The 13,271-nt window shown below is 46.3% G+C and overlaps 1 protein-coding gene across 1 annotated transcript in view; it reads left to right on the forward strand.

The window, feature by feature from the left end:
- Nucleotides 1–13,271, forward strand: part of Tcerg1l (transcription elongation regulator 1 like) — a 184,161-nt gene that overhangs the window by 157,427 nt on the left and 13,463 nt on the right. Inside the window, exon 9 of the mRNA XM_027409081.2 lies at nt 5,300–5,435. Coding sequence (XP_027264882.1) covers nt 5,300–5,435 — 136 coding nt within the window. The remainder of the gene's footprint in view (nt 1–5,299; nt 5,436–13,271) is intronic.

A 13,271-nucleotide genomic window follows, 5' to 3' on the forward strand; every position in this document is an offset into this window, starting at 1 on the left:
TGAGGTCTAAGGTGTGTGAGACCATAGAGAGCAAACTTAATTAGTGCCCAGCATTATTCCCCGACACCACAAGGTGAATCCTATTTTATTGCTATAGGAGGCATAAAGACAGCGGGAATTAAGAAATTAGTGCACACATGACAGAGCTAACTCATGGACTGCTGGGACACCCAGCCTTCTTTGAGTCCTTCTGTTTCTCTCCCGGCTCCTGGCTTGTATGCAGGAATGAAAAATCTGAACTACGGTATATTTGTAAAGACAATTTCTTGTTATAAATTCCTTTGATTACTTCCATCTGTGACAGTAGAACCCCATGGCCACACATTCAGAAGGCTTACACAATGTGGAAGTAATTGCACACTGGACAGCTCCTGCAGTCACCTGTCTATAGGGCTAAGACAACAGCTGAGATAGGGTTGAGCTGTGAGAACTTGGGTCTTATAGGTGCCACAAGAAGGAAGGATGAAGATAGTAAAACCTATTCTCTCTAGGAAGTAATTATAGTCCAGCCTCATGATGGCTGTGTGGTGTCAGAAGACTTGGTGGTGTCTGGATCCTGCCACTCAGAGAACCTCCACATACCACCTAGGCTGGAGAGGTCTCCCAAGTGCCTACCATGTAGAAGAGGGCTCACAGGGTCTGATTATGATCATACCTTTCTGACCCCAACTGGGTGTCCTACGTGTCTTTCCAGTATCCATACCAACTTTCACAAAACAGCTCAGGCCCCCAGGTCAGGGATTCTGTCCCAGCATGGTGGTTCCCACCACAGACACCAATTGTAAGTGGTCTCTAATGTCTTCATCCACATCTGTTGCTATAACTGAGAGTATCAGAAACTAGGTCATTTTATAAGTAATTGAGGTGAATGTAGGTCACAGTCTAGAGGTTCAAGACCTGGAAAAGTGAGTCCTGTGGTGTCATGGAGCATCACAAGGGGACACAGAGTATACTTGCTATCACAGAAATCTTTGTAATGAAGCCATTCATAGCATTGCCCTGACCTCATCTAACCCTAGTCACACCCTGAGGGGCCTAACTGTCCTCTTGTTTGTTTACATTTCCACATCACTGTAATGAGGCAGTCTATCTGAATATCTGCCTGAATATCCACACGTTGCCACACATGTGGGGGAATCCCTGACCTTCCTTTAGGTTAAGTTGGCTAATTTGCTAAAACATCACAGGACCCACCAAAAATGATATGCTTGTGATTTCAGTTTCCCCAGAAGGGAACAAACAACTCAGCAACAGACAGTGGAAGAGACTGGTAAAATCGGGACAGGTCCCAAGGACAGGAGCCTTATCGCTGAAGAGCAGGTGTGCACTGCCTGCACAGGGGTGATCCTATCCAGAAAGTGACCAAAACACCACTATTCAAGAGCTATATTTGGGTTTCTTAGTTGTGATTGGTTAATTCACTAGTGGAAAGACTGGATTCCATGGGAAGTCCCTACCCATATCCTGATTAGGGTGGTGACTGGGGCTGAGTCCTGAACCACTAACCACATGACTGATGGATCTAGAAGGACAGCCTGGATCATCTCATCGGTGGCTGCTCAAGTGTAGTCTTGTCTGGGATCTGGAAAGGTTCTCCTTGTGGACAATACAGACCCTCTGGTCAGTCAGAACATTTCCTTCTCTGTCAGGAATCCTGTCAAAGACCTGAAAAGTGCTGTCAAAGGCCCAAGTCATGAGGGTCCAGGCCACCTCCTACTCTGCCCATCACCACGATGTACACTGACCCCAGGGAAGTAAACAGTACAGTCACTGGCCATTAGCTCAGTTGCAAGAGCTGATGAGCCATGTGGATGTGCCCTGAGACAAAAGTTCATCAAGGTACTTGAGCCTCTGTGAGCTCCAGCTGGTATCCGGCAAGGCCTCTAGGCTGATTCTGGCAGGGCCTTCCTGCTGGTGGTGAGCACCTGCAAACTGAGACATATAGAGGGGAGGCTGACCAGGTTGGAGACACCTCTACCACTGAGACTACAGCCCTGGCCTCAATGCCCAGCAATGACAGAGATGAGCTAGCTCACTGTCCATTTGCAGGACCTTGGCCTCAGAACTTCTGGAGGCAGGGACAGCTGCCTTTGGCATTACCTACTGATTAATCAGTTGGGTGACAACAGAAGAGGCCTGTTCACCAGATCTGTAGGAGCTGCAGCAAAAGAGTGCTACAGACACACCAAGTCCCAGCCATAGGGAGGAGATAGAAATGAAACCCCAGTGTTACAGGATGTAATGATGTGTTCTTGAGGTGGGCCTCTAGCCCACTCCCTACACTATCCTTCCAACTGCTTTGCAGGAATAGGAGGCCTTTGGGTTGGCCATTGTCCAGGATAGAACATTAGAGAAGAGAAACTGCTATTGTCTTGGGCTACTGCAGCCAAGGTGTTACCACCCTGTATAGAGAAAAGCTGCTTGCCTGGGGGAGGCAGTGCTGCCAAGACAGTGGCGGCCCTGATGGTCACTGTTTTCAGTGGTATGGAGTCAACAGGACCCATCACACCACAGAACTGTGCTGCAGCCATGTCACGAGCGTCTTGTCAAAACTTCATATCTCACTTAAAGTAAGATCCAACGATTTCCACGAATTGGCTGTGTACACAAGGCAGCCTCATTGTGAGGTGCAGAGGACACTGAACACATGGCTTGTTCCCATTGGTGCTTTTTCCCTTGAGCCCATCACATCCATGGTACTCTCCCCTAGAGCAAGCATCTTCCCAGCCATCAGCTCTCTCTGCACAAAGTGGTAACCTCATGGCTGCAATCCAAAGTCCTCCTATTCCAGAGAAGAATGCTGGCATGATAGGAATGCCATCCAGAGGCCCAGCCCAAGAGCACCTATCCTAGGTCCTTCGCTGCTGGGACTTCAACTCTGACCCTCCCTGGAACTTGTGTGTGTGTGCACTACTCTTCAATCCATGCCCACCAGACTACAATGCTTGGGTGAGTGAAGTATCTGGCTAGCCCAAAGCTCTCTGTTTCTGATACAATGTAGGTCACATTGTGAACATGTGGATGTGAGAGGTATCAGGGTTATATAGCTCTGAGGGGATGACTTTTACCCACCAGCAGCTCATAAGAGGAGTACTGCTATCCCCCCATATTTGAACATATGCCCCAGTTAAGCATGCATCTGCCTAACTGATCCTGTAACTCAGGTTTGCACATCTTCCACGTGAGGAGTATGACAGTTGACACTGATGAGGTGGGCTAGTGACTCAGGCTTGCAGAATGAACTGAGCCCTCTAGATTACCACAGACAGCTGTTTGAGGGTTGCCATTTTGTTGTCTGGGAAGCTAGTTTAGCCTTAGGATGGCTCCACAGGGAGGACTTGGGTGAAGGAGGCATCTGAAAGGCTGTGGGTGATCTTGATATGCACAGAGGGCTGGGCTGAGGAGCACTCATAGGAGGTCAGAGCCTCTCTGTGGGGCTGGAGATGATGGTCATACTAGGCATCTTTCTGAGTAACAGAGGAAACAGGAGGCAAAATAGCATGTTCTCCACTGGAGTTGGGAGATTCTGGAGTGCTGGTACCTAGAGTTGGGGAACATCTTCTATGCGTGGCAGGTTGGAAAAAACCAACCCCTCCAAACTTCAGTTTGATCTAGGATATTTACAAAAGCAGGGGGACAACTGAGGGTTTTTTTTTTGTGGGGGATGACTGAGGGTTCTGTAAATACCCGACATCAGAGTGACATGCCATCATGATGACAAGCTAGTATTCAAATGCCCTTCCCTCTGGGCACAGTGCAGAATGAGCAAGCTTTGCCACCCACAGGGAGCACTCGGCTTTACCTTTTATTAAAGGTACAAAGCCCACCCCAAAACAAGAACCCAAAAATGTGACAAGATCTTTGCATTTCCCTCTGACTGATCTAGGCAAGCCAGGAGCCCCATACTCTGGAAGGCATCCAATGGCTCTGAACAAAATATTTTGTTGGATAAGCAGTAACAGGAGAGCATGATGTGCTCAAGGTACAACAATACAGGCCTTGTTTCCATGCTTCTATTTTGGGATAACTTACTACAAAGAAGTCCTAATTATAACTCTGCTGTTGGGCTCACAGATCACAGATCAAACTGGTAATTGCCCTTTTTCAGAATTCCTCCTCATTGTAGGAGAAGCAAAGAAGGTACATTTTCCTGAAATATCTGGTCTATAAATAAAATCCCCTCAAAGGTTCAGCACCCCTTTGTTGTTCCTTTGCATAATCCCCATTAGTCTGGAATATTCTCTACTACAGCCCTAAGAACCAGAAACCTTATTAGGCACAGATTACTGAATGTTCTCAGCAAATGGCTAGACTTCCACAAAATGTAGCTCCATGTGTTTCCCACAGGGGTACTTCTGCTGTATGGGCAATCTGTCTACAGTGTTGTCTGTGTGACCTAAGCATCACTGCCTAACGTGACCTGAGAGTAGCAAAGACATGGGTGCTACAGAGGGGTGACTAATGCTGGAGGTGTCCCAGCGGTACCAACTCTGCCTGTCATTTTGAACAGAAGCTGTCATAGGACTGACCATAAACAAATGTGGGACTTGGGCTGGGCAACAGACCCTAGAAGGAATCAGAGTAGCTGGGGTAAAGCTGAGCTCTGGAGTATAGGACTGGGCAAAAGCCAGCTGCATCCTCAAGGACAAGGATCTCACAGCAGCCTGTCAGAAAGGAGAAGTCTGCGTGAGGAGTAACTGTATCAACTTTGGTCAAATATTTTCTTCCAGACACAGGCACTGAGATGTTTGGCAGGACTTCCAGGTGCTTGTAGAATAAGGCAGAGCTATGAAAAGACCTGCCACTTTAACAAGCACACCTCAGGTGTGCTTCAGAAGGCTTCAACTCCCTTTCCCTCTTCTGTCTATTCTCCAGGGTGTGGCCATTTTAGAGACAGCCCTGTGATTCTGCCTCAGCCATCGTCTTGGGACTGGGGCTATAGGCCGGGACTTTAATCTCAGTCTCCCCACACGACACAGCAGCCACTTGCCTTTCAAGGCAAGGAAAGTCTCTTTTGACAATTTAGCCCAAAGAGCTTTTCAAGACTCTTTCTCCTTTTCCCTTTTCTTGTTTTGTTTGTTTACTTGTTTGAGACAAGGTCTCACTCTATAGTCTAGGCCTCCAACCCATGCAGTCCTGCTGCTCCAGGCTTTTACAAGCTGGCTTATAGGCACAAGCAACTAGATCTGACTCAAGACTCTTTGGTCTGTAAAGAGCACTCTCGGGGGGATTTAAGGTTTCAGTGGGAACCATTGGATCTCCTCAGGCGTGGTTAACTCTGCATCTTATGTCCCTGAAGGACTGAAAGCTGTGAGAGCCCTGGACCAGAGGAGACCCAGCACGTGGACAAGGGGCCACAGACACCACCCCCACAGATTCTCCTGCCCCTGGAGGAACGTGTGACCCATTTCCGAGACATGCTGCTGGAGAGAGGGGTAAGAACCTTGAACAGCCATGAGGGGATAGGGAGGGGGTGGGCCCTGGGGACCCTGGGAAAGGACTGGTCTCCCCTGCCCCCACTGTTCCTGTGTTTAGGCTGACAGATGGTAGAAGTTCAAGGATTTGAGACCTGAGCAAAATACAGGAGAAGCTGCCTCTGGTTCCTTTTTAAAAGGGGGTTTTGCAAGGCATTAGTTGCTGGGATGCTGGAGAGCCAACCAGTGTGGAAAAGATTCCTGCCATCCTCAGGCCTGGCTTCAGGGACCAAAACTCAGGGATGACTCCCCATGGGTAACTTAACCCCACAGGGAATATCCCGTTTCTGGATTAATTAGACATTTTAAATAAAGTGATTCCCGAATCTCATTTTGAGTGCAGAGAACTATGTGAACCTCTTTCCAAGGACTTCTATTTCTTACTTTGGCTTCTGGGCACAAAAAATGAGCCAGTACAATATTGTAGCCCAGTTGGATTTCTTCACAGAGTGCAGCAGAACACAGGAGGCAGTAATGAAGACTGTGTGAGGGTAATTGTAATGAATACGGTAATGGCCTTGTGAATCCAAAGCGAATCCCCAAACTCTGCAGTGGCATGCTTCTCCCTGCCAGGTTGTTTCCTAGAAACACCTTTGCCTTCTCTACAGCAGATGCAGAGAGGCTGCAGAGCAGAGGCTGTGGGGAGAGGGCAAGGGCTGGGTCATCACTCCCACAGCAGGCCAGGCACAGCTGGACTCTGGGTGCTGGCCAAGGACAGGAAGAATGGAGACAGGGACAGCTCCTCAGGACTCACTCCCACCTGCCTGTCTGGCAGTTTTCTCTTTCTTGGCATTATGAATATGAAGGTGTACACCTATTCATGTACTGTCATTCAAAAGCAAACTTCAGTGCTCCTTCTCAGAAACCAGAGGGGCCAAAAAATGAATGGATTCAGGTCACTCACTCATGTCTATCCTAACAGTGGAGCCTAGTGGTAACTTCATGTGCAAGTGTTCAGTCGGGTTCGTTCATATGCACTTCTTCCCTAGTCTGCCCTGGGACATTCTGTGTGGGCTTCTGTTCCTGCCATGGTGAAACAGCTCTTGCCATACAGGATCCTAGGGTACCCGGGATGCTTTGGACCATTTCCCTGGGATTTCATGTGTGTCCTGTAGAGGCTGTTTAGGCCATAAATGGTTTATGAAAGCACCAGAGGAGACCACAAAGTGTGTGAGGAAGGAGTGTTCACTGAAAGGGCTGAGGTTTGTTTTCTGATTCTGCACTCTTGTCCCCACAGAACAGGAGTAGGATGGAATGAGTGCCATCAGGAGAATGGCACACCACATCTATTCCCCCCAAGACTGAGTTCCTGTGTTTGGCTCCAAGATTCCTTGAGATGCTCTCATGCAATTAGACCATCTCAAACCCCTCCCTTACTCTGAACAGCTTCCAGCCAAGAAGACTGCAGGATCATTTCTGCAGGGTTCTAGGCAGCTGGTCCAGTATGTCACCATGAATTATTTAAAACTTTTATGTTTATACTTATTGTGCAAGTGTATATGTGTGTATATGTAACACACACACACACACACACACACACACACACACACACACACACACACACACACACACACACACAGGACACAGTAAACACGTTGAAGTTAGAAAACAATGTTAGGATATCTGTTCTTTTCTGCCTTGTGGGTCCTAGGGATCGAACTCAGGTCTTGTTATGCCTTAGCAAGAACCCTTATCTATTAAGTTATCTCTCTGATAATGAACTTTTGAGAAATACAAGGGAAAATTTCACTCTATCATTTTGTCTAACTTTCAACTTTGAATTTTGGAACACTGAGTTCAATGTATTAATGCAGTCTTCTGGCAACTTGCGGGGATAGAGTAGGGAGCTAGCCCTGCCTTCCTGGGCAAAGGAGTGGGTGGGGTAAGCTCACAGAGCCCTAAATGTCTCCAAAGGGCTTTGCTGGGAGGGTTTTACTAACAATATGTCAGTGTATGCTTAATCAGGGTGGGCGATTCCATTTGGACTTTGATTTTGAGATGCTTATATGAAAATCAGCTGGAACAATAGGTGTATGAGAAGCAATGGACCAGTGCTGTGCTGACTCCAAAAGGTCCAAGAGTCCCTTCAGTTTTGGAATAGAACAGACCAATCTAAGTTTACTGCCCTGTCATAAAGCAATGCTACCACCTGCAATGCTTAGACTTTATAAAATATGCCAGCCAATTTCATAAGTCACTCATGCTCATGAGAATTTGATAGTTGAGCTCAGGAGATTTCGAGCTACTTAAAGAACGAGCCATAGAAAGGTCACGCTTTATGGACTGAGTGATTAACAAGATTTTTTATATTGCATTTGCTGACTACTTAGTTCAGAAACCTGTGTGTGTATGGAGTGATGAAGCCAGGCATGGAGGATTTCTAATATCTTCAAAAGACAGGACTTGGATTTTCCCAGGGGATTATGGGCTAGGGAGGGGCTCTAGTTACATGCTTTTGTAGCTGGCAGGAGATGGCTCAATAAAGGTTTCTGTTTTATTTATTTAGTTCTTGTACAAGCTCAAATCACAAGGGGACTCTTTTTAAAGCTCTATTTAATTGATTAGCAGCTTGCCAGCTTTCCCCTTCCTATTTAGCTGAGTCCATGGGAGATAGGTGTTGGGAGTGTCTCTATAGCCTCCTTGGTGCTCAATGTTGCTTATCCAGGGCTGGAAAGGGAAGTCCTTTTCAGTGTGCTGGACCTAAGTAATGAAGGGGCTCAGGGCTGCCTCTGGGTGCTCCCAGAATCTGTCTAAAGAAGTGGGGCATCATGGACACAGGCTGACACCATAGCCATCTCCAGGAGAGGCCCTGAATTTGAGTTCAAAATTATGTCAAAAAAAAAAGGATCGATTAATGGCATACTCATCACATAGAGGTCATTGATCAAATTGAACAGCAAGATCTCTATAGAATCTTTGTGAAGACAATGTGGACAGTATGGAATAGACAGAGTCTCCTTAGTTGGTGCCTCAGCGTACAGAAGAGAACACATGGTACCCCTGTCCCAAATGTCTGCATATTGGGATCACCCTGAAACCTGTTGCATGTCTGGTTCCCCTTCCTTTCCAAGGCACATAAGCATATGGCTATATCCCTGTAGAGATTTGGCAGCACTGGAATGATGCTGAAAGCATCTGCTTATTATCACGGTCACAGGAGAAGTGGTCATGCATATGTGGTCCTGAGGGCAGGTGCCTATGTTAGTTGCTGGCCCTTGAATTTTGGAGGAAATATCTGCTCTGTGTTCTTGAGGCAGGTCTTAAATGTCATGGCATGGAGTATTTTGCTAATAAAATGAAATGGCATAACCCATGCTTATCAAAAATAAGAGGTGAATATACCAAATTGTTAGTAAATTAATCAATTTTCAAAGGAGTACTAAGAGAAAAGCAGCACAAATAACTACCCTAAAACAAGTGTATACCTACTGGTGAAGACTTTTCCCCTAGAAATAGTTTTTATAGGCTCAGTAATGGGACATGTGTGTAGAATGTGCATGGCCCTGAGTTCCATCCCCAGCACCACGAAAGTACAAAATTAAATTTCAAGAGAGTTTAAAAAATCAAGACTAAAGACTTTTATATTGTATCTGATATTGAGTTGCAATTGGACACAGTTGAACCAATTTCTTTTTCTCAGTTAATCTCATAAGATTCAACTTAACTTACAAATGAATGTACATACTATACATTCTTGTAAGTAGCCCACAATTGAATTAATATGAACTCTTATGAAACCTCTGGTGTGTGTGTGTGTGTGTGTGTGTGTGTGTGTGTGTGTGTGTGTGTGTGTGTTGGGGGGAGAGTGTTGGAAATCAATCCCAGAACTTCACAGAATCTAAGCAAATACTCTACCTTGGAGCTACATACCTAAGCCTTTTGATGAATAATGGGGTATTTGATGAAATACCACTTATTATCAATTTAGAAAGCCTAGACCCATTTGGTTCATTTTCCAGTGTTGCTGTTTAAATATTCATTGATCTGCATATGTATAAATGTGTATATATGTATGCTTGTACCTGTCTGTGTGTGTGTCTGTGATTTATTTCCTTCCAAATATGAAAAATTGTCTTCTGTTATCACATTGTTTTTGAAGATGTTGTTCTGATTCAGTATAGTCTCCCACCAGCAATGTCTGAGAGAACTCCTAACAGTTTGTTTTGCAAGCACACTCAACCAGCACTGAATAGCAGGAAGGTTAAATATTTTTTCTTACTATTTTTAAAACCCCCTTGGTCCATTTGTTTCTCTTGGCCTCTATGCTCTCATCCCTATTCCATGGATTGGCTGCCCTGGGATTTGGCTATGTAGTACCTCAGATGTGACCAGGGCTTTCTCTCTGGAAGAGATTGCATCAAGTTCTAACCCTGGGAACTGTGGCCACCTGTTCTGATTTTCAGACGGGATAACGGTCTCTAATGTGAAAATAATCCTCAGATCAAATGAAGTCAGCTGGGTGTAGAATAACTATGTAATTTTTTTTTTTTTGGTTTTTCAAGACAGGGTTTCTCTGTGTAGCTTTGGAGCCTATCCTACTCTCTCTGGAGACCAGGCTGGCCTCGAACTCACAGAGATCCACCTGCATCTGCCTCCCAAGTGCTGGGATTAAAGGTGTGTGCCACCATCGCCCAGCTAACTATGTAAACTTTTATTTATAAAGATAGACATAATAATATACAATACTGTGAGCACCAGAGGCAAGGCTCAGGGTGGTGTGTTCCAGTGTGAAGACAATGCATACAGGCTAGTGGCATCTCTGCCCCGTGCTCCAGGACTTACTTCTCTACCTAAAGTTCACCTGGGCTTATCTGGCCATTCCTGCTTCTACTTCCTGAGGCCCACTACCACCCAAGAAGATACCCACTTCCCCAAACTTAGAGGAATTTTGTGAAAACCTGGGCAGATCCTGCAGGAGTCTCCCCCACTCTGTGTACCACTGTGTTTAGCAGCTCACCTGTACTTTCTGCACTCACTTCTTAGATACACCACCTATGCCAAGCCTTTATGCCAGAGCTGTGCCTAGGAGACCTCAACCAGTGACCATGACTTTACCTTCAGCAATGGAGAAGGTGGCCTCCCACCGCAGGTCTGATTCTTTGGTTCTATCTACAACTATCTGTACTTATCAGGGACATCAGAACCAGAAACAGAAGTTCTTGAAACATGCTCAGGGACTCCATTAAAGAGAGCACATTCAAAAGAAGCAAGACTCTGTCCCTACTGAACCTGCAGGGAGTTGTGGTGGGTGAGAGGCCTCAGGAGAGGACAGTGGGAAGGCACAGGCTGCACAGCCAATGCTCTTCAAAACTGAAGCCCATCCGTGTGGAATTTGACCCTTTGGGACTTACATTAATTATCTTTCTCATTGCTGTAACGAAATACTGAGCAAAGCAACTTAAGGATGAAAAGGTTTATTTGAGCAAATAGTTTGAGGAGAAAGTCTGTCATGACAGGAAGGCACAGAAGCAGGAGCATGAGGCAGCTTGTTGTACTGTCTTCTCAGTCAGGAAGCAGAGAGGATGTATCTAGGATGTAGAAGTTGGGCTATACAACCTCAAGCCCTATCCCCAGTGACCCACTTACCCCAGCAAAGCTCTACCCCCTAATGCTCCACAATCTTCCAATATAGCACCATCAGCTGGGGACCATAAACACATGAGCCTGTGGCGAGGGGGGTGGGGGCATTTCACATTCAAATTCCAACACAGCTAAAGGGAGAGACATCTGTGAATCTTCTTTGGCATAGCCAAGTTTCCAGGGGTCTCTGTGTCACTTCAGAGCCCCTCTAACACTCAGGGAGGAAGAACATCTGTACCCTTGCCTGAGAGCCAGCAGGGGGTGAAAGAGAGAGAAAGGGCAGGACAGAGTGTGCTCACATGCACCAAGAAGAGACTTTGAGGATTGGGGACACATCTATGACCAAGAGATCCAGTGGTCTCTCAGCAGCGGTAACCACAGGCCATTCCACATACCTGTCTGTTTTTCCTGTGTTTTTTAACCAACATAAAATAATTATCATATTGTTACAGTGAATAAAAGCTTTATTTATTCATTGTATTAGAGTCTAGGAAGAGGCTTGGAGCACCAATCCTGTTTTGTTTTTACCTCTGCTCATGAGCCTGGGACTGAAGGAAGAGGTGAGTTCTTTGGGGAGACTGTGACAGAGGCAGGCCTTGCTTTGGAGGTCCATGGTGCTGTCAGGAGTTGAGTGTCCTGGAGTCAGAACACTTACTTGAAGGGCAGTTTGGAGCTAATGATGGAGAAGTCATTTCTAATTGGCTAAATAGTTGAAGTCCAGGTTTAAGGCAGTCATCTCAATGTACCAGGGAATCAAAAGAGACAACATAGTGCTTGGTAATCAAATTTGGTGGGGAACATTAGTGTCTGAAGTAACTGGGTTTGTGTCTGAGATGGAAATAAGCTATATGAAGAGGCTCCAGCTCCTGAATGCCAGGCCAGCTGTCAGTTGCTGTCAGTGATGCCCAAAGATTACAGGCTTGAGCCCTGCCTATGGCGGAGAGGCAGTGCAGATACATGGATAGACGCTGTAGGTCATACACTCATGCAGGAATGATTGGCACTCCAGTTCAGGCATCAGTTGGGACCCAATATGACTACTAGTGCCTGGATTCTCTACCCTGATAAGATCCTCTTATGAACAGAGAATTATACAGCTACTACCTTGATGACAGCACTTTTCCCCTGAGCATCAGGGATCCCCAGATTCTTTGTGGCCCAAGGATTGGAAAGTACAAGACTTTTTAGGTGGAAAGAGGAAGGGAATATTCTGCTTGCTATGACAGGGTGGTTAATGACAGCCATGGTCACTCCCACACGCCTGCTCAGGTCTGACCCACAATAACAACCCCAGATGGCCAGAGGCTGTCAGTGCATGGCAGGACCTGCATCCTTGCACTTTTGGCCATCTCTGAACATGCCTGACCACTTTGTTTAAATGAAATCCATTTGTCTCAGAGCTTAATCATCCCCAGGAGTAGCACAAAACCCGATTTCCTCAGTTTCTGGAGAGGCGTGGCTAGTGCTGGGATGGAGACGGAGTGGGTGTGCTTTGTAAATGCTCCCCTCCCAGATGGTAGTTCTTTTCCATGCACAAGTCCTTGATCACTCCCTGGAAGGTCTGATGAGGCATCCCCTACTCTTCTACAGACTGGAGAGCTAGGCAGCTTCCAGGATTTGGCATACTTCGAAGGGTCTTGTCCTCTGTAGACTCTCTTGGCCTGGAGTGGATGCTCAGGGGTACATGAGGTTCACAAAAGAATCAGGTCACATCTGGGCTGTCTAGGAAGCAGCCACATTAAAGGGGTGTAGGATCAGACCAGGGGGTTGCTGGGTGGCCAGATGAAGAGGCGATGAACTGAGGATTCTGATGGAGAGCTGTTGGTGAAGGCTTAGGCCATGGGTAGAGCAACTGATGTTGTGTGAGGGGAACTACTTAGAGATGACATTCTTCATCCAGTCACCAGGTGATCATCACTAGAAGCTGAAACCTGAGGTTGCTATCTTGCCACTTCATCTGGGAAATATTCCTGGATTTTTCTACGAGGCTGTTTCTACAGGTTGAACAAATAGAGATCTCAATAATATGAAGTCCTAAGCTCCTGAACCTGCAAACAAGCTACCTGTTCTCCTGAATGGGGAATTTCCCTATACCCATGTCCTGTTCAGTACTAGCTCCTCAAGACACAGTGCCACACAGACTCTGCAGCCTCGGGACCTTCATATTAACTAGCCATTGCCAGGGAGATTACTCATCAATGCAGGCTCCAGCATGAT

This window comes from Cricetulus griseus, chromosome 3 (assembly GCF_003668045.3).
Source record: "Cricetulus griseus strain 17A/GY chromosome 3, alternate assembly CriGri-PICRH-1.0, whole genome shotgun sequence".
NCBI lineage: Eukaryota > Metazoa > Chordata > Mammalia > Rodentia > Cricetidae > Cricetulus > Cricetulus griseus.